Source organism: Chiloscyllium plagiosum, unplaced genomic scaffold (assembly GCF_037043375.1).
Source record: "Chiloscyllium plagiosum isolate Xiang-an unplaced genomic scaffold, Cpla_swu_hap1 HiC_scaffold_3, whole genome shotgun sequence".
In the NCBI taxonomy this organism is placed as follows: domain Eukaryota; kingdom Metazoa; phylum Chordata; class Chondrichthyes; order Orectolobiformes; family Hemiscylliidae; genus Chiloscyllium; species Chiloscyllium plagiosum.
Window position 1 is genome coordinate 46,951,158 of NW_028270141.1, and position 19,995 is coordinate 46,971,152.

A 19,995-nucleotide genomic window follows, 5' to 3' on the forward strand; every position below is an offset into this window, starting at 1 on the left:
TTCATTCCCTCAGTTATTTGAGCTAGAAATTATGTGGAAGATTGGAAACTGAGTAGGAATAAAGGTCTTATATGCTAAGAGGTAGGATGTTTGTAAGATTAGCAATTGAAGTGGAATTATACAGAAATGCTAGAAATCTGAAATAGGATGAAACTGTTCAGATGCATCCATAACCTGACTTTTCTCCTTCCATGTTGATTACCTTACTATATATTACCCAAACGAGCATCTGGGCATGGGCAATCAATGCTGCCCCAGTTAACAAAGTCCGTATTTCATCAAATTTTAAAAAAAATTCTCAATTTTGAATCAATATGTTGCTTTAAATATACACAAATAGTGCATTTTTCATAATTGTCCTAAGTTTGTGAGCAGACATGTTAGATGGTGACTACCACAATGCTCCTAATACTCATCCAATTGCTGCCAGTCAGCTCAAAAGCTGACATGAGACCAAGGGTGAATATCTTGCCCCATCATAAACCTCAACACTGATCACCTGAGTCTCCAGAGGTTTCCACTGAATCAGAAGCTGGCATCTTCTGCATTCTAAAGTGTATCATTCAAAGCTTATTCCTTGAGGGATTCAGCAGAGACAAGGAAGGTCTTTGGTGTGTGTGTGTATGTGTGTGTTGAGTTAGGTGGGGGAGGGGGCTGTGAGTATCTCTCCAAGACCAACTCACTCCATTACCCGACTCACCACCTCTCACGCTACCTCGAGGAAGGTCCCTGCACAAAACTTTAATCAATAAAGAGAAATAAGGCAGGAATGTCAGTAACCAGAGGACACAGGTAATTGGCAAAGGAATCAGGAAGGACGTGAACAGAATTTGAGTTCAGGTGGTTTAGAATGCACTACCTGAAAGAATGTTGGAAGCAGATTCAATAGGATCTGTCACAAGGGAATTGGACAGATACTTCAAAAAATAACATTTGCAAGGTTATGGGGTATAATAGGGGGAATGGAACTAACTGAAAGCTCCTTTGAAGAGCTGGCAGATATATTACAGGCCAAATGGCCTCCTCTACAACTGTTGTTTCTGCAGTCATCACTGCAGGGTTGTGAACTTCCTTACTTTATAATATTCTTCAACAGATTTTCCAAGTTCAATTTTACTTGTAAAGCTCTGTTGTATTGCTGCAAGTAGTTAATTATTTAATGCCACAAGGAAAGGTGACTTGTCAATTTGAAAAGATTAATAAGTACAAGAGCCATTCTCTCCTACTCTGAAAGTATTAGTTCCTACTGGGATAACATTCCAAAGGTACCAGATCACCTTTGATATGGTATACCTGGCCATTTGCTTCTAACCACTGCACTATTTATAAAAGATGGTGGCATATAATCAATAAAAGCTGAAATCTTTCTTGACAAAATGTTGCAAGAATTAATATTACATATTTATAGGCAGAAATTCCAAGACGTCAGCAACATTTCATTGCTTTGATTTATACCCACTGTTTCTTCAAATGTAGTTTCATAACCATCCAAATTTGTAGCAACTGGCACTTAGGTCAAATCTGTGTTTAGATTATTTCCAGATTAAAGCTGATTGCTAACTGCTATCAGTTCATAAAGTCCAGGTTTAGTCATTCCTTCTACAACTTTGACATTCAAATGTGCTTGCCATATACAGGACAACTTAAGATTGGAATAATGTTGTTTTAGTTGGAAGAATGTTGGTTATTTATTAACCGCAGTTAACTTCAGTCTCTACTTTAATCTTTAGCAACTCTAAAAGCCAAAGCTTATAGTTTCAAAGTCGCAGACATTATCACTTCGTCTCAGCCTGAGGCATAGTAAAGATTGCAGCACTCACCCTGTACTTGTTCTCCCCAATCTGTTCCACCTGAAACCGCTTTGCACATTTACATTTTGCTACTTGCCGTGTCACCTACAATAAAGCACAAATGCGACAGTTATAGCAAATTGAGACTGAAAACATTTAATCACTTAAATAATCACTGGCAGTAAAATCAAATCTATCATAAATTTAAACAAATATTATCCGATGGGTTCCTTTAAAAATCAGAAGTGGATTGACTGTCAGAAGTTCCTAAGTCCCAGAATTCAAAGCTTAGATTCAATGCATAATGATAGTTTACCTCATCCTCAATTTTGTCTGCATCAGTAAGAGGCTTGTAAGCATCTTTGTTTGGATGAAGGGCTGCCACAAACTCGTAATAATCAATGTAGCCATCGCCATCTCGATCAAATATATCTGCCACTGCACTCATCTCCAGACGACTGGTGGGAAACTCTACAGAACAATACAATATACACAGTCCTTTTAGTTGAATATTGTCACAATGTTCTTCTCCTGAGTTCAACCTGTCAACGTAACTAAATTACTATGTGCCAGCAGAATAGATACTTTTCCATTAATTATTAACCTACTACCAGTTCAAGACTAGTAAAACCCAAGAATCTCAATGGTTAAGCACATACAGAGTTCAATGGAGCTAGAAGGTTATGAAGTTCAATTCCCAATCTGTGGTGAGCAGGCAGATCTCCCTCAAAGTGGCAGAGGTGTGGTAAGGATATGTCAGTATCTCTGGGCAAAGTAAAAGCAAATATACACAGGCACACTCACTTCCAAGTGTATCAGACAGCTGCTTCTAGATATTAAGTATAATCATTTATGTGTTTTCTGTAAGTAAGCTATATGTGTGACTGTGTCGAGTGAAGGGAAATCAGGTTGGTTGTTAAATTTACCTCTCTGGAGAACAGCAACAAGTAGATTAGAAAAAGCAAAGCAAATTTTCATGCAAGTTTTACTCTGTAAAGATTATTGAGGTAATGATAAACTAGAATGCATCACAACAGAGAGGGGATTAACATAAACATTCAAGGTATGACAGAATAAGTGAATATGTTGGAAATATTCAGCTGATCAGCTAGCATCGATGGAGAGAAAGGAGAAAACTATATTTCAACTGTATATACTTCATTAGAAATAATTCCTATTCCATTTTGGTTATAGATTTTGAGTAGAGCATCATGGCTTAGGGGTTCAATTCCATCCTCGGCTGACTGCGTGGAATTTTCATGTTCTCCCCATATCTGCATGGATTTCCTCCCGCAGTCCAAAGACATTCAAGTGGTTTGGCTATGCAAAACATTGCCCTGTAAAATCCAGCGACATGCAGTTTAGTGGGGTTAACCATGGCAAACCGTTTACATGGGGTTTAGGGGTGGGTCTGAGTGGAATGCTGTTCAAAGGGTCAGTGAGGACCCGATGGGCCAAATGGCCTCTTTCAACACTGTAGAGATTCTATCTGCAGTTGTTTTGTTGATACATTCAACACTTCAGGAGTTATGGATAAGGTAAGCAAGAAAAAAAACTACTTCCATTGAATGACGAGGTTATTAACTAATGGCCACTGAGATAAGATCAGCAGCATAATTTGTTCTCTTCAGTCAAACGATTGCCACAGTTTGGAATATATTGCCAGCTTTGAAGAAAAATGGTATGGAAAAGAACGAGAAAATGGAGACCGCTCTTTCTTCTGTTGCATAGGACACTTTAAATGTACTAGGGAAATAAATCTGTAATTGAACTGGAGTATGATTCTCAGTTCCTTGGGAAATATCCATCTTTCCATAGACATTATAACGGATTTGTAAACACTCACTTGAAGAGAGGATTCCATCAATAAACTCTTGTCTTGTGATCTTCCCGTCCTGATCTTTGTCAATGCGCCTGAAGAAATCCATTACTCTGGACTTCTTGTGGTTCATCCATCGCATGTATCTTTTTCGCCAAACATCAAAATCAAAGTTGGCAAACTCTTTCAGCTGTAAGGGAAGCATATCTTAAGCAAATTTTATCTTTGAAATAAAATCTCAGTGAGATCATTTTGGCCAAGTTTCATGGAAATTCCACAAATTAGCACCTTTCCCTTCCTTCTTAAGAATAAAAATAAAATCCCATCAGCACAAATACCCTAGAAAGGCTTGAACAAGGAACAACTGGTTTGTGATACTATCAAAAATATAAACAAATTCTAGACGGAACAGGTTAACAGGTCATTTAAGAAATTCCTTAAATACTTAAGATCGAGAAGTATTTGAATTTATAATTTCACAATGAAGGAAACAGCTGGATTGCCAAATAAAGTAAGCAAGCTCAACAAAACATTTTAATTGCTCCCTTATATAAACATTTAAATGTTCCAGTTGCATGATTAGATAGTTTATACAAATAATTAAACCCAACTTTTGTTTTTAGTTCACTCGTGGAATGAGGGCATCGCTGGCTGGCAAGCATTTATTGCCTATCCCTAGTTGCTCTGGTGGTGAACTGCTTCTTGAACCGCTGCAGTCCACATGCTGTAGGTTGACCCACAATTCCTGTTTGGGAGGGAATTCCAGGATTTTGGCCCAGTGACATAGGAGGAAAGGTGATATATTTTACAAGACAGGACGACGAATGGCTTGGAGACGAATTTGTATGTGGTTTTCCCACATATCTGTTGCCCTTGTCCTTCTCGATGGAAGTGGTCATGGGTTTTGAAGGCGCTGTCTAATGATCTTTGGTGAATTTCTGCAGTACATCTTGGAGATAGTACACACTGCTGATACTGATCATCAGTGGTGGAGGGAGTGGATGTTTGCTGATGTGACTATCAAGCAGACTGCTCTGTCCTGCATAGTGTCAAGCTTCTTGATGGTTGTTGGAGCTGTACCCATCCAGGCAAGTGGGGAGTATTCTATCTCACTCCTGTGCCTGGTAGATAGTGGACAGAATCTTCAGGGATGGGGAAGTAGAGGAGGTTGTCAGCGGTGACTTACTTGCCACAGTATTCCTCACCTCTGACCTGCTCTTGTAGCCACTATGTTTATGTGGTGACTCCAATTGAGTTTCTGTTCAATGGTAACCCCCAGGATGTTGATAGTGGGGGATTCAGTGATGACATCACCTTTGGATGTCAAGGGGCGGTGGTTAGATTGTCTCTTACTGGTGATGGTCATTGCCTGGCATTTGTGAAGCGCAAATGTTACTTGCCATTTCTCAGCCCAAGCTTGGATACTGTCTAGATCTTGCTGAATTTGAATATGGACTGCTTCAGTATCTGAGGAGTTGTGAATGGTGTTGAACATTGTGCAATCTTCAGAAAACATCCCCACTTCTGACCTTATAATCACTGATGAAGTAGCTGAAGATGGTTGGGCCGAGGACATGGTGATGAGGAACACCTGCAGAGATATCCTGGAACTGATAATGACTGACATCCAACAACCAAATCCAACTTCCTATTTGCCAGATATGACTCAAACCAATGGAAAGTTTGGCCCTGACACCCATTGATTCCAACTTTGCTAGGCTTCTTGACTCCACACTTGCTCAAATGCAGGCTTGATGTCAAGGACAATCACTCTCACCTTCCCTCTGGAATTCAGCTCTTTTGTTCATGTTTGAACCAAGGCTGTAATGAGGTCAGGAGCTGAGTGGCCCTGGCAGAACCCAAACTGGGCATCACTGAGCAGATTGTTGCTAAGCAGGTGCTGCTTGATAGCACTGCTGATGGCACCTTCCTTCACGTCACTCACCAAGAATAGACTGCCTGCAATAATTGGCTCGGTTAGACTTGGCCTGTTTTTCATGTACGGGACATACCTGGGCAATCTTCTACATTGTCAGGTAGATGCCAGTTTTAACAGTTTAAATCTTGCAAGAGATCTGCACTTTTAAATTAGAAGAATAAAGTAATTGTTGAAAGTTAATATAAATATAAACAATGTTAATGTATTAGCGATTTTTGAGAAGATTTGTAGCTCAGGTTGATGGTAAGTATCTAAGTTAGCTCGCTGAGCTGGAAGGTTTGTTTTCAGATATTTCGTCACCATGACTTGGTAACATCATCAGCGTCTTCGCTTTAGGGGAGACTCTCACTGATGGTGTTACCTCGTCATGTGACAAAACATCTGAAAACAAACCTTCCAGCTCAGTGAGCTAACTTACATATTTAATGCGAATGTACTTTGTACACAATGTTAGTTGAAGAACATTGCACATAATCTAGAAAAGCAATCCACATTCAGGATTTCTACAAGTCTCTTAAAAAAAATGAAGTGGCTCAGAAAGAAATGCTTATTTGGTAACTTCCACAAGTTTACTTTGTGGTTTATTTGATAAAATATAGAAAGGCCATCAGAAAAGGTCTCCGTAGGGCTCATTTGACAAAATCTACTGTTTATTACAACATGTAATCAGTTATTGAAGCAGCTAATTGTTTTTTTAAACACCATCTGAGAAATGAAGCAACATAAACAAACACTTTTTTTACATTGTGACTGGTTAGGATTTGAAATGTACTGCCTGATAGGGTAGTGGATACAGATTCAATAGCAATCTTCAAAAGTGCACTGGATACTTTTGAAGCAAAAATGTTGCAGGGACAAAGAACAAAGAAAACCTATAGCCCAGGAACAGGCCCTTCAGCCCTCCAAGTCTGAGCCGATCCAAATGTACTGTTTAAACCTGTCGATCAATTCCTAAGCATTTGTATCCCTCTGCTCCCCACCTACTCATACATCTGTCAAGACACATCTTAAATTAATCTACCATGCCTGCCTCTACCACCTCTGCTGGCGACGCATTACAAACACCCACCACCCTCTGTGTGAAGTATCTTGCCGCATGTATCCCCTTTAAACTTTCCACCTCTCACCTTGAAAGCATGACCTCTCGTTACTGAATCCTTCACCCTGGGAAAAAGCTTGTCTCTATCCATCCTGTCTATACGCTTCATGATTTTGTAAACCTCAATCAAGTCCCCCCTCAATCTCCTTTTTTCTAGTGAAAATAAATCTAACCTACTCAACCTCTCTTCATAGCTAGCACCTTCCATACCAGGCAACATCCTCATATACCTTCTCTGCAACCTCTCCAAAGTGTCCACACCCTTTTGGTAATGTGGCGACCAGAACTGTACACATTATTCTAAATGCAGCCGAACCAACGTCTTGTACAATTTTAACATGACTTGCCCTTCAGGGTACAATGGACCTGCACTCCCAGATCTCTCTGCCCATCAACTTTTCCCAAGGCTCTTCCGTTCATTGTATAATTCGCTCTAGAAATAGTCTTGCCTAAATGCATCACCTCACATTTGTCTGGATTGAAAGCCATCTGCCACTTTCCCGCCCAACTCTCCAGTCTATCTATATCCTCCTGTATTCTCTGACAGTCCTTTATGCTTTCTGCTACTCCCCCAATCTTTGTGTCATCTGCAAACTTGCTGATCATACCAACAGTGCCCTCTTCTAGATCATTTATGTATATTACAAACAACAGTGGCCCCAATACTGACCCCTGTGGAATATCACTGGTCAACCTTTCTCCATTTTGAGAAACTCCCTTCAACTACTACTCTCTGTCTCCTGTTGCTCAACCAGTCTATCCACCTAGCTAGAACATCGTGCACACCATGTGACTTCATTTTCTCCATTAGTCTACGATGGGGAACCTTATCAAATGCCTTACTAAAGTCCATGTATATGACATCAACAGCCCTTCCTTCACCTAACAACTTGGTCACTTCCTCGAAGAACTCTATTAAGTTGGCAAGGCACGATCTCCCCCGCACAAAACCATGTTGCCTATCATTGATAAGCTCATTCTTTTCTAAATATAAATAGATCCTATCTCTCAGTACCCTCTCCAGCAACTTCCCCACCACCGACATCAGGATCAGTGGTCTGTAGTTACCCGGAATATCCCTACTAACCTTCTTGTACAGGTGGCCAACATGTGCAACCCTCCAGTCCTCCGACACCTCACCTGTATTTAAGGATGCTACAAAGATATCTGTCAAGGCCCCAGCTATTTCCTCTCTCGCCTCCCTCAGCAACCTGGGATAGATCCCACCCGGTCCTGGGGATCTGTCCACCTTAATAACCTCTAGCATACCCAACACAGCTTCTCTATTTATGCCAACTTGACAAAATATGTGACAAAAGCAGAGATTAAAACTCACTAGAATGCTCTTCAGTGTAGATTTGAAGGGATGAATGGCCTTCCTCTGTGCTATTGTAATTTATGATTCTATAATGCCTCTTTCATTTTCAAAAGTCTGATTTTCATTGAAGTAGTTATCAGCAATTGTATTCCTTTGTCAAAATAAAATCCTCAGTTCAATTTTATTCCATTTGAGAGAATACAGGCTTAAGAGGAATTTACTGGTTGTCATTTCATTCATTACAAGTCTTAAAACATTTACCTCTTCCAGTCTATCAAGTGCGTCATTGAGTTTCCGTCGTCTGTCCAGAGCCAACAACCAGACTTGCTGCCACTTACTGACGAGTAGGTTAGCACGTGGATTTTTAGTCTCAATGGTTTGTGTTGCAGGTGAATACAGAGCCCTTGCTGGCAGTCTTTTCCCTATGATAGAGACCACACCAAAGACTGTTAATATAGTTGAACGGAGGGATAATTTCAATTTGGATCTGGCTTGCTGCATAAATATACAAATTTACTTCAGTTCTCCAACATAATCACAGACCCCCATCTCAGAAGATATCAAATTTATCAGACAGGAGTCAAACAAAATTAAACATCAAAAGAGTAGAGCAGCACCAAAACAAACACAACAATTCTACAAAATCACATCTGGCCAAATTGTAAGTTTCCTTTCAAAAGTAATTATTTTTAAAAAAATTTACATGTGATAAAAATGATTGACTGTTGAAGCTCTGAATGGGGATAGAACAAACCAATATTGAACTAATATACTTCTGTAGGGAGCTTTTAACATTAAACAGAAAGAGTCTCTATTGAAAATAAATACAGTTTATATTAGACTTGAAACATTAACTCTAAGCTTCTGTCCAGAAGCTATCAGACTGGCTAAGTTTCTCCAGTCTGTTTTTATTCCAGGTCTCTAGCATTTGCAGTATTTTGCTATTGTATACAGTTCATTCGTGCATTTCATATAATTCTTAAAGCTATCTGGAATGTACAATCCAAGTAATAATAAAGGCTTTATCAACAAAGGGTTCATCTATGCAACATTTGGTGCAACATGGCAGCGGAGTAATAGGGCTGCGCACAAGCACTTGCCCAGAGCAAATCTGGTCCCATCTGCTTTTCTTCTTTGTTTTACTTTTGCCTCTGCTCTTTTCTTTCACTCTATTTTCCTTCTCTTTTGGTATTCTTTTTCTTCTATTCTGTGGGGGGTTTGTTTGGCAGCATCAGTGTGGCAGCGAGGGTGGCTGCATGCCGAGTCGCGGACGTGGCTTCTCCTGGCAATATGAGACTACGGCAGTGAGGATGTTCAGGGTGGACCACAGAGGCACCAAAGCTCCTCCCGTGATCTGGGATGGCGATGCAGGTGGCCTCTTCAAGATGGCGCCAATCAAGGTGACATCTACAGCCGAAGCGGGACTCTTGGCCTGGCAGTGGAACCAAGGACACAGCAGAACACACTACAGCGTAGTGCAGGCCTTCAGCCCTCGATGTAGCACCAACTTGTGAAACCAGTTTGAAGTCCATCCAACCTACACTATTCCATTTTCATCCATAAGTTTATCCAATGAACATTTAAATGTCATTAAAATTGGCGAGTCTACAACTGTTGCAGGCACGGCATTCCAAACCATTACTACTCTGAGTAAAGAAACTACCTCTGACATCTGTCCTATATCTATCATCCCTCAATTTAAAGCTATGTCTCCTCGTGCTAGGCATCACCATCCGAGGAAACAAGCTCTCTCTGTTCACCTTATCTAATCATCTTGTATGTCTCGATTAAATCACCTCTCAACCTTCTTCTCTGTAACAAAAATAGCCTCAAGTCCCTCAGCCTTTCCTCATAAGACCTTCCCTCTATACCAGGCAACATCCTGGTAAATCTCCTCTGAATCCTTTCCAATGCTTCGACATCCTTCCTATAATGTGGTGACCAGAATTTTATGCAATATTCCAAGTGAGGCCGCACCAGTTTTGTAACTGCAACATGGTTCCAAAACTCAATCCCTCTACCAATAAATGCTAATGCAGCATAGGCCTTCTTAACAACCCGACCAACCTGGATGGCAACTTTCAGGATCTATGTACACCTATGTACCGAGTTCTCTCTGCTCACTACACTACCAAGAACCTTACCACTAGCCCAGTACTCTATTCCTGTTGCTCCATCCAAAGTGAATCACCTCACACTTTGCTGCATTAAACTCTATTTGCCACCTCTCAGCCTAGCTCTGCAGCTCAGCTATGTCCCTCTGTAACCTGCAACATCCTTCAGCATTATTCACAACTCTGCCGACTTTAGTGCCATCCGCAAATTTACTAACCCATCATTCTACATCCTCTTCCAAGACAAACAGCAGTGGTTCCAAAACAGATCCTTGCAGTACACCACGAGTAAGTGAACTCCAGGATGAATATTTCCCATCAACCACCACCCTCTGTCTTCCTTCAACCAGCCAATTTCTGATCAAAAGCGCTAAATCACCCTCAATCCCATGCCTTCGTATTTCCTGCAATAGACTACTGTGGAGAACCTTATCAAATGTTTTACTGAAATCCATATACACCACATCAACCGCTTTACCCTCATCCACCTGTTTATTCATCTTCTCAAAAAACTCAGTAAGGTTTGTGAGGCACAACCTAGCCTTCACAAAACCAAGTTTACTATCCCCAATCAAATTATTCCTTTCTAGAATATCATAAATCCTACCTCTTATAATCCTTTCCAATACTTTACCCAGAACCGAAGTAAGGCTCACTGGTCTATAATTACCAGGATTGTCTCTACTCCCCTTCTTGAACAAGGGGACAACATTTGCTATCCTCCAGTCTTCTGGCACTATTCCTTTGGACAATTAAGACATACAGATCAAAGCCAGATGTTCTGCAATCACCTCCCTACCTTCCGAGAGAATCCTAGGATAAATGCCATCCAGCCCAGGAGACTTCCCTATTTTCACACTTTACAGAATTGCTAACACCTCCTATGAACCTCAATCCGGTCTAATAGCCTGTATCTCAGTATTCTTAACCTCCTATCTCCTTGGACTCCACGTATAACTTCCCACTACTGTCCCTGACTGGCCCTAATCTTACTTTTATTCCTGAAATACCCGTAGAAAGCTTTAAGGTTTTCCCTGAATCTAACTGCCAAAGACTACTTTTGTCCCCTTTTGACTCTTCTTTGCTCTCTCTTTAGGTCCTTCCTAGCTAACTTGTAACTCTCAAGCACCCTAACTGAGCCTTTACGTCTCATCCTAACCTAAGCCGCCATCTTCCTGTTGACAAGAGCTTAACTTCTTTAGTGACCACAGCTCTCTTCTCAAACACTTCCTCCCTGCCTGACAGGTACATACTTATCAAGAACAATCAGTAGCTGTTCCTTGAATAAGCTCCACATTTCAATCGTGCCCATCCCATGCAACTTCCTTCCCCATCCTATGCATCCTAAATCTTGCCTAATCGCATCATAATTGCTTTTCCCCAGCTATAACTCTTGCCCTTTGGCATATACCTATCCCTTTCCATCACTGAAGTAAATGTAGCCTAATTGTGGTCACGATCACCAAAGTGCTCACCTCCCTCCAAATCTAACATTCGGCCTGGTTCATTACCCAAATCCAATAATGACCTCTTGTTGGACTACCTACATACTGTGTCAGGAAACCCTCCTGCACACATTGGACAAAAAATGACCCATCTAAAGTACTCAAAATATAGCATTTCCAGTCAATACTTGGAAAGTTAAAGTCCCCCATAACAACTACCCTGTTACTTTCATTCCTATCCAGAATCATCTTTGCGATCCTTTCCTCTCCATCTCTTGAACTATTCAGAGGCCTATAGAAAACTCCCAACAGGGTGACCTCTCCTTTCCTGTTTGTAACTTCAGCCCATACAACCTCAGTAGATGAGTCCTCATCAAACGTCTTTACTGCCACAGTAATACTGTCCTTGACTAAGAATGCCATCCCCCCACCCTTTTACCACCTTCCTTGTTCTTACTGAAACATCTAAACCCCAGAACCTGCAACAAACATTCCTGTCCCTGTTCTATCAATGTCTCCAAAATGGTCACAACATCGAAGTCCCAGATACCAGTCCATGCTGCAGGTTCACCCGCCTTGTTATGGATGCTCCTGGCATTGAAGTAGACACGCTTCAAACCACCGTCTTGCCTGCTGGTACACTCTTGCAACCGTGAAACCTTATTAATGACCTCACTACTCTCAACCTTCTGTACACCGGAGCTACAATTCAGGTTCCCATCCCCCTGCTGAATTAGTTTAAATCTTCCTGAAGAGCATTACCAAATTTCTCCCCCAGGATATTGGGAGACCATTCCGTTTGTCGAGGTCCCACCTACCCTAGAATGAGCCCCAATTATCCAGGTATCCGAATCTCTCTCTCCTGCACCATCCCTGTAGCCACGTGTTCAACTCCTCTCTCTCCGTATTCCTCTCCTCATCAGCACGTGGCTCGGGTAACAAACCAGAGATAACAACTCTGTTTGTCCTAGCTCTAAGCTTCCACCCTCGCTCCCTGAATTTCTGCCTTACATCCCCATCCCTTTTCCTACCTATGTCATTGATGTCTATGTGGACCACGACTTGGGGCTGCTCCCCCTTCCCCTTAAGGACCTTGAAAACACGATCTGAGACATCACAAACCCTGGCACCTCGGAGGCAATACACCAACTGCGAGTCTCTCTCTCCCACAGAATCCCCTCTCTGTCCCCCTAACTACGGAGTTCCTAATGACTAATGCTTTGCTCCTCTCCCCCCTACCCTTCTGAACAACAGGGACAGACTCTGTGCCAGAGATCTGTACCCCATGGCTTATCCTGGAAGTCATCGCACTCAACAGTATCCAAAACGGTACACTTGTTATTGAAGGGAACAACCACAGGTATCCCTGCACTGTCTGCCTGTTCCATTTCCATCCCCTGACTATAACCAATCTACTCGGAGAAAGTGAGGACTACAGATGCTGGAGATCAGAGTTGAGAGTGTGGTGCTGGAAAAGCACAGCAGGTCAGGCAACATCTGAGGAGCAGGAGAATCGTCATTTTGGGATGATCAGGAATAAGGCTTGTGGGCCATTGGGCTGAGACATAAATGGAAGGGAGGTGAGAATGCAATAGGTAGATGAAAGTGGGGATGAAGGTGATAGGTTGGAGAGGAGGGTGGAGCAGATAGCTAAGAAAGGTGATGGACAGGTCAAGAGGGCTGTGCCGAGTTGGAGGCTGGGAATGGGATCAGTAACCCATCTACCTTTCTGCCTGTACCAGAGGTGTGACTACCTCCCTATAACTCCTTTCAATTACGCCCCAGCCTCCCGAATGATCCGAAGTTCATCCAGCTCCAGTTCTCAAACACAGTTTTCCAAGGAGCTGGATTTGGGTGCGCTTCCCGCAGATGAAGTTGGGGACACACAAGTGGTGACCCTTACCTCTCACATTCTACAGGAGGAGCATTCAACTGCCCTAACATCCATTCCTACTGTTCTGAATTCCCAAAGAGACTATTAAAAAAAAACAGTAACCTTACCAATCCGGTACACAGAACCTTTTTTTTGATTAGGGGAGTAGGATGGGTGGGAGACACTGCCTAAGTAGTGCTTCTGTGTAAAACAAAACTTGCCTCTCACATCTTCATTACACTTATCCCTTTTTATATTGACATTTCTACACTGGGAAAAAGACTCCAATTATCGATTCTAACTATACTTCACATAATTTTATAAACTTCTGTCAGGTCGCCCCTCAACCTTCAAGTGAAAACAAACCAAGTTTGCCCAATCTCTCCTCATAGCTAATACCTCCCAAACAGGCAAAATCCTGGTAAACTGTTTCTGTACCGTCTTCAAAGTCTCCACATTCTTTTAGTAGTTTGGCAACCAGAACTGCACACAATATTCCAAATGTGGCCTCACTGAAGTGTTATATGGCTGCAACATGACTTACCGATTTTTATACCCTATACCCCGACTGATAAAGACAAACATGCCAAATGCCTTCTTGACCACCTTATCCATTTATGTGGCCACTTTCAGGGAAATGTGGACCTGTATGCTTAGATCCTGATGAAAGTTGATGAGACTTCGGGGTTCTGCCATTTACTGTTTACTTCCCTCCTGCATTAGATCTCCCAAAATGTATCACATTTGTCCTGATTAAACTCCACCTGCCATTTCTGCACCCAAGTCTCCAACCTATCCATATCCTGCTGTAGTCTCTGGCAATCCTCCTCATTGTCGAAGGAGCTTTGGTGAGTTGCTGCAGACAGTACACACTATTGCCACAGTGTGCGCAATGGTGGAATAAGTGAACATTTAATATGAAGAAAGGTTGAACAGGTTAAGTCTATTCCATTGGAGGTCAGTTAGTTCAGTTGGTTGATTGGCAGGTTTGTAATGCAGAGAAATGCCAACAATATGGATTCAAATCTCACACTTGCTGAGGTTACCATATAGGACTCTTCTTTTCACCCTAACCTTTTCCTGAGGTGTGATGACGCTTAGGTTAAACCACCATTAGTTGTCTCTTTCTAACGAAGGAGTAGCCCTATGGTCTATTAAGACTATGGTGGCTTCAACTTATTATATCCACTGAAGTTTAGGACAAGAAGTGATCTTGCTGAAACATAAGCAATCTTAAGGGGAATGGCCAAGCTATCAGGAGGATGCTTCCTTTGGAGGGTAAAGTAAAACCAAGAGTCATGGTTTACGGATACAAACGAATGTTGTATGGCAAGGAGGATTTTATTTTTTCTCTCAAAGAGATGTTAAGTGCATGGAATCCTTTTCTCCAAAAAATAGTAGAGGCTAGTCTTTAAGTTTATGTAAATCTGAGTTGGATAGATATTTGATAGAGGTAAAAACAATGACTGCAGATGCTGGAAACCAGATTCTAGATCAGTGGTGCTGGAAGAGCACAGCAATTCAGGCAGCATCCGAGGACAGGCAAAATCGACGTTTCGGGCAAAAGCCCTTCATCAGGAATAAAGGCAGAGAGCCTGAAGCATGGAGAGATAAGCTAGAGGAGGGTGGGGGTGGGGAGAGAGTAGCATAGAGTACAATAGGTAGGTGGGGAAGGAGATGAAGGTGATAGGTCAGGGAAGAGAGGGTGGAGTGGATAGGTGGAAAAGGAGCTGGGCAGGTCGGACAAGTCCGGACAGGTCGAGTTACTGGAGGTTAGAAACTAGGATGAGGTGGGGGAAGGGGAAATGAGGAAACTGTTGAAATCCACAGTTTCCTCATTTCCCCTTCCCCCACCTCATCCTAGTTTCTAACCTCCAGTAACTCGACCTGTCCGGACTTGTCCGACCTGCCCAGCTCCTTTTCCACCTATCCACTCCACCCTCTCTTCCCTGACCTATCACCTTCATCTCCTTCCCCACCTACCTATTGTACTCTATGCTACTCTCTCCCCACCCCCACCCTCCTCTTGCTTATCTCTCCATGCTTCAGGCTCTCTGCCTTTATTCCTGATGAAGGGCTTTTGCCCGAAACGTCGATTTAGATATTTGATAGTCAAGGGAATCAAGGATTATGGGGTTCAGAAAGTAGAGTTGAATCAACAACCAGATTAACTGTGATCTTATTACTGCAAACCGTGAATCATTCTCGATGCTGAGAGCCTGCCTAAGAAAGAGCAATGTTGGAGCAGGCTTGAAGGGTCAAATAACCTACTTCTATTACTATGACAGAACAGGTATTAATCAAGTGGCAGTTTTATCCTGGATAACAACACTCCTCCAGACAAGTACAGAATATTCCTTCACATTCCTGATTTGTAGATGGAGAAAGGACTTTCTGGCAACAGGGGATGAGTTACTCACTGCAGAATTCTCAGCTCTAACCAGCTGCTGTAGCCACAGTATTTATATGGCTGGTCCAGTTCAGTTTCTGGTCAAACCCCAGGATGTTGACGGTGGGAGATTCAGCAATGGTAAAGTCATTGAACATCAAGGCACAGTGGTTGGATTCTTTTATCTTGGAACTGAGCATTGCCTGGCACCAATGTTACTTGCCGCTTGTCACCCAAGCCTGGATGTTGTCCAGATTTTGCTTCTTATGGACATGGATGGCTTCAATATCTGAGCAGTTATGACTGGTGCTGAGAATTGTGCAATTATCAGCCCCTTCTGACCTTATGATGAAAGGAAGGTCATTGAGGAAATAATGATGATGCCAGGGCAGTTACTTTCGCCTTGAGTTCAACTTTTTTTGTCAATGATTGGAACAAGGCTGAAATGAGTTTAGCAGCAGAATGACCTTGGTGAAACCCAAATGCACATCAGTAAGCAGGCTATTGCAGAGAAAGAATTGTTTGATATCAATAGACAGTAGGTGCAAGAGTAGGCCATTCTAGCCCTTCGAGCCAGAACCACCATTCATTATGATCATGGCTGATCATCCACAATCAATATCCTGTTCCTGCCTTATCCCCATAACCCTTGATCCACAATCTTTAAGAGCTCTATCCATCTCCTTCTTGAAAGTATCCAGAGACTTGGCCTCCACTACCTTCTGGGGCACAGCATTCCATATATCCACCACTCTTTGGGTGAATAAGTTTCTTCTCAACTCTGTTCTAAATGGCCTACCCCTTATTTTTAAATTGTGTCCTCGGATTCTGGATCACCCATCAATGGAAAGATGCTTCCTGCTCTAGAATGTCCAATCATTTAATAATCTTGTACATCTCAATCAGATCCCCTCTCATCCTTCAAAAAATCAAGTGTATACAAGCCCAGTCGCTCCAATCTTTCAATGTATGATAGTCCCACCATTCTGTGAATTGACCTCGTGTACCTACGCTGCACTTCCTCAATAGCCAGAATGCCCTTCCGCAAACTTGGAGACCAAAACTGCACACAATACTCCAGCTGTGGTCTCACCAGGGCCCTGTACAACTGCAGAAGGACCTCTTTGATCCTGTACTCCATTCCTCTTGTTATGAAGGCCAGCATGCCATTAGCTTTCTTCACTACCTGCTGTACCTGCATGCTTGCTTTCATTGACTGAAGTACAAGAACACCTAGATCTCATTGTACTGCCCCTTTACCTAACTTGACTCCATTTAGATAGTAATCTGCCTTCCTGTTCTTACCACCAAAGTGGATAACCACACATTTATCTACATTAAACTGCATCTGTCATGCATCCATCCACTCACTTAGCTTATCCAAGTCACCCTGTATTCTCATAACATCCTCCTCACGTTTTATCCTGCCACCCAGCTTTGTGTTATCAGCAATTTTTCTAATATTACTTTTAATATCTTCTTCTAATTCGTTCATGTATATTGTAAACAGCTGCAGTCCCAGCACCGAACGTTGTGGTACTCCACTGGTCACCACCTGCCATTCCAAAAGGGACCCGTTTATCACTAATCTTTGCTTCCTGTCAGCCAGCCAATTTTCAATCCAAGTCAGTATTTTGATCCCAATACCATATACCCTAATTTTGCTGACTAATCTCCTTTGTGGGACTTTATCAAACGCTTTCTGAAAGTCCAGGTGCACTACATCCACTGGCTCTCCCTTGTCCATCTTCATAGTTACATCCTCAAAAAATTACAGAGGATTAGTCAAGCATGATTTCCCCTTCGTAAATCCATGTTGACTCTAACCTATTCTGTTACTGTTATCCAAATGAGTCGTAATTTCATCTTTTATAGTTGACTCCAGCATCTTTCCCACCACTGACTTCAAGCTAATCTGTCTGTAATTCCCTGTTTCCCTCTCCCTCCTTTCTTGAAAAGTGGGACAACATTAGTCACCCTCCAATTTGTAGGAACTGATCCAGAATCGATAGAACATTGGAAAATGTACCAATGCGTCCATGATTTCTAAAGCCACCTCCTTAAGTACCCTGGGATGCAGACCATCAGGTCCTGGGGACTTAGCTTTCAGACCTAACAATCTATCCAACACCATTTCCTGCCTAATATAAATTCTCTTCAGTTCATCCATTACCCTAGGTCCTTCAGTCACTATTACATTTGGGAGATTACGTGTGTCTTCCCCAGTCAAGACAGAACCAAAGTACCTATTCAACTCTTCTGCCATTTCCTTGCTCCCCAAAATAAATTCAGCCATTTCTGTCTTCAAGGACCCAAATGTAGTCTTAACCATTTTTTTTCTTTTCACATACCTAAAAAATTTTTAGTATCCTCCTTTATATTTTTGGCCAATTTACCTACGTATCTCACTTTTTCTCCGCATATTGCCTTTTAAGTTATCCTCTGTTGCTCTTTAAAAGTTTCCCAGTCCTACAGCTTCCCGCTCATCTTTCCTATGTTATACTTCTTCTCTTTAATCTTTATACAGTCCTTAACTTCCCTCGTCAGCCACGGCCACTCCTGTCTCCCCTTATGATCTTTCTTCCTCTTTGGAATGAGCTGATCCTGCACCTTCTGCATTATATCCAGAAATACCTGCCATTGTTGTTCCACTGCCATCCCTGCTAGGGTACTGAAACATTGAACTGTGGCCAGGTTCTCCCTCAGAGCTCCATAGTTCCCTTTGTTCAACTGCAATACTGACACTTCCGATTCTCCCTTCTCCCTCTCAAATTGCAAATTAAAACTTATCATATTATGGTCACTACCTCCTAATGGCTCCTTTACTTCGAGGTCCCTGATCAAATCTGTCCTTTCAATAGCACAACAACAGATCCAGAACTGCCATCTCCTTGGTAAGCTCCAGTACAAGCTGTTCTAAGAATCCATCGCGGAGGCACTCCACAAACTCCCTTTCTTCGAATCCAGTACCATCCTGATTCTCCCAGTCTACCTGCACGTTTAAATCCCCCATAACAACTATAGTAATACCTTTGCAACAGGCCAATTTCAACTCCTTATTCAACTTGCACCCTTGCACTTGCAGACTACTGTTTGGGGGCCTGTAGATAACTCCCATTAGGGTCTTTCTACCCTTAGAATTTTTCAGCTCTATCCATACTGACTCTACATCTCCTGATTCTATGTCCCCCCTCGCAAGGGACTGAACATCATTCCTCACCAACAGGACCACCCCACTCCCTCTGTCTGTCAGTCTGTCCTTTCGATAGCACATTTAGCCTTGAATATTCTTTTCCCAGGCCCTGTCCACTTGAAGCCATGTCTCAATTATCCCCACATCATCGTGCCAATTCCCAACTGAGCCTCAAGCTCATCCACCTGATTTCTTATGTTTAGTGCATTCATATATAATATTTTTAATTTGTTACTCCTCTCACCCTTCCTATCAATCCCTATTTCACTTGATCATACTGTATGATCCCTCCTTGGGTTTTCTGCTCCGTTGATTCTGTTGTCTTTCTTAATTTCTCTTATTCTCACTTTCCCTTTAACTTCCTTCTTAAATTTTCAGTTTGCCCCCTCTTATAACTGATTATGACAGCTCCCATCACTATGCTAAAGATGGAATGGTAACTGGGCCGGATGGATTTGTCCTGCTTTTTGTGGACAGAGCATACCTGAGCAATTTTCCACATTGCTGGGGAGGTATGTTATAGCTATACTGGAATAGCTTGGCTAGGGATACAATTGCCTTTGGAGCTGAGGTCATCAGTCCTACCACTAGAATGCTGACATGGTCCATAGACTTTGCTGTATCCAATGCCTTTAGCCATTCCTTGATGTCACATGGAGTGAATCTATTTGTCTGAAGATTGGCATCTGTGATGCTCAGAATTTCAGAAGGAGGCTGAGATGCATTTACACTTTGCACTCCTGGCTGTAGATAGTTGTAAATACTTCAGCCTTCTATGTTCATCATTGATGGTGATAATGCTTGGAATCTCCTCCTACACTTAGATTAATTACCTAATGCAAACATGACTAAGTGTAACAGGAAGACTGAAGAGAATGAGGTCAAATATGTCTTTCCCTCTTGTTGGTTGCTTATTACCTGTTGCATGCTCACTCTAGCAGTTATGTCCTTCAGGACTTGACCAGCTTGAAGTAGTGCTGTCAAGCCACTCTTGGTGATGGACATTGAAATTGCCC

General features: G+C 42.1%; 1 protein-coding gene across 20 annotated transcripts in view; it reads right to left on the minus strand.

The window, feature by feature from the left end:
* Positions 1 to 19,995, minus strand: part of dst (dystonin) — a 617,802-nt gene that overhangs the window by 27,036 nt on the left and 570,771 nt on the right. For all 20 annotated transcript variants that reach the window (XM_087979186.1, XM_087979173.1, XM_087979215.1 and 17 more), the window contains 4 exons: positions 8,227 to 8,387; positions 3,637 to 3,799; positions 2,107 to 2,261; positions 1,821 to 1,895 (listed from right to left, as the gene is read on the minus strand). In XM_087979186.1, coding sequence (XP_087835312.1) covers positions 1,821 to 1,895; positions 2,107 to 2,261; positions 3,637 to 3,799; positions 8,227 to 8,387 — 554 coding nt within the window. The remainder of the gene's footprint in view (positions 1 to 1,820; positions 1,896 to 2,106; positions 2,262 to 3,636; positions 3,800 to 8,226; positions 8,388 to 19,995) is intronic.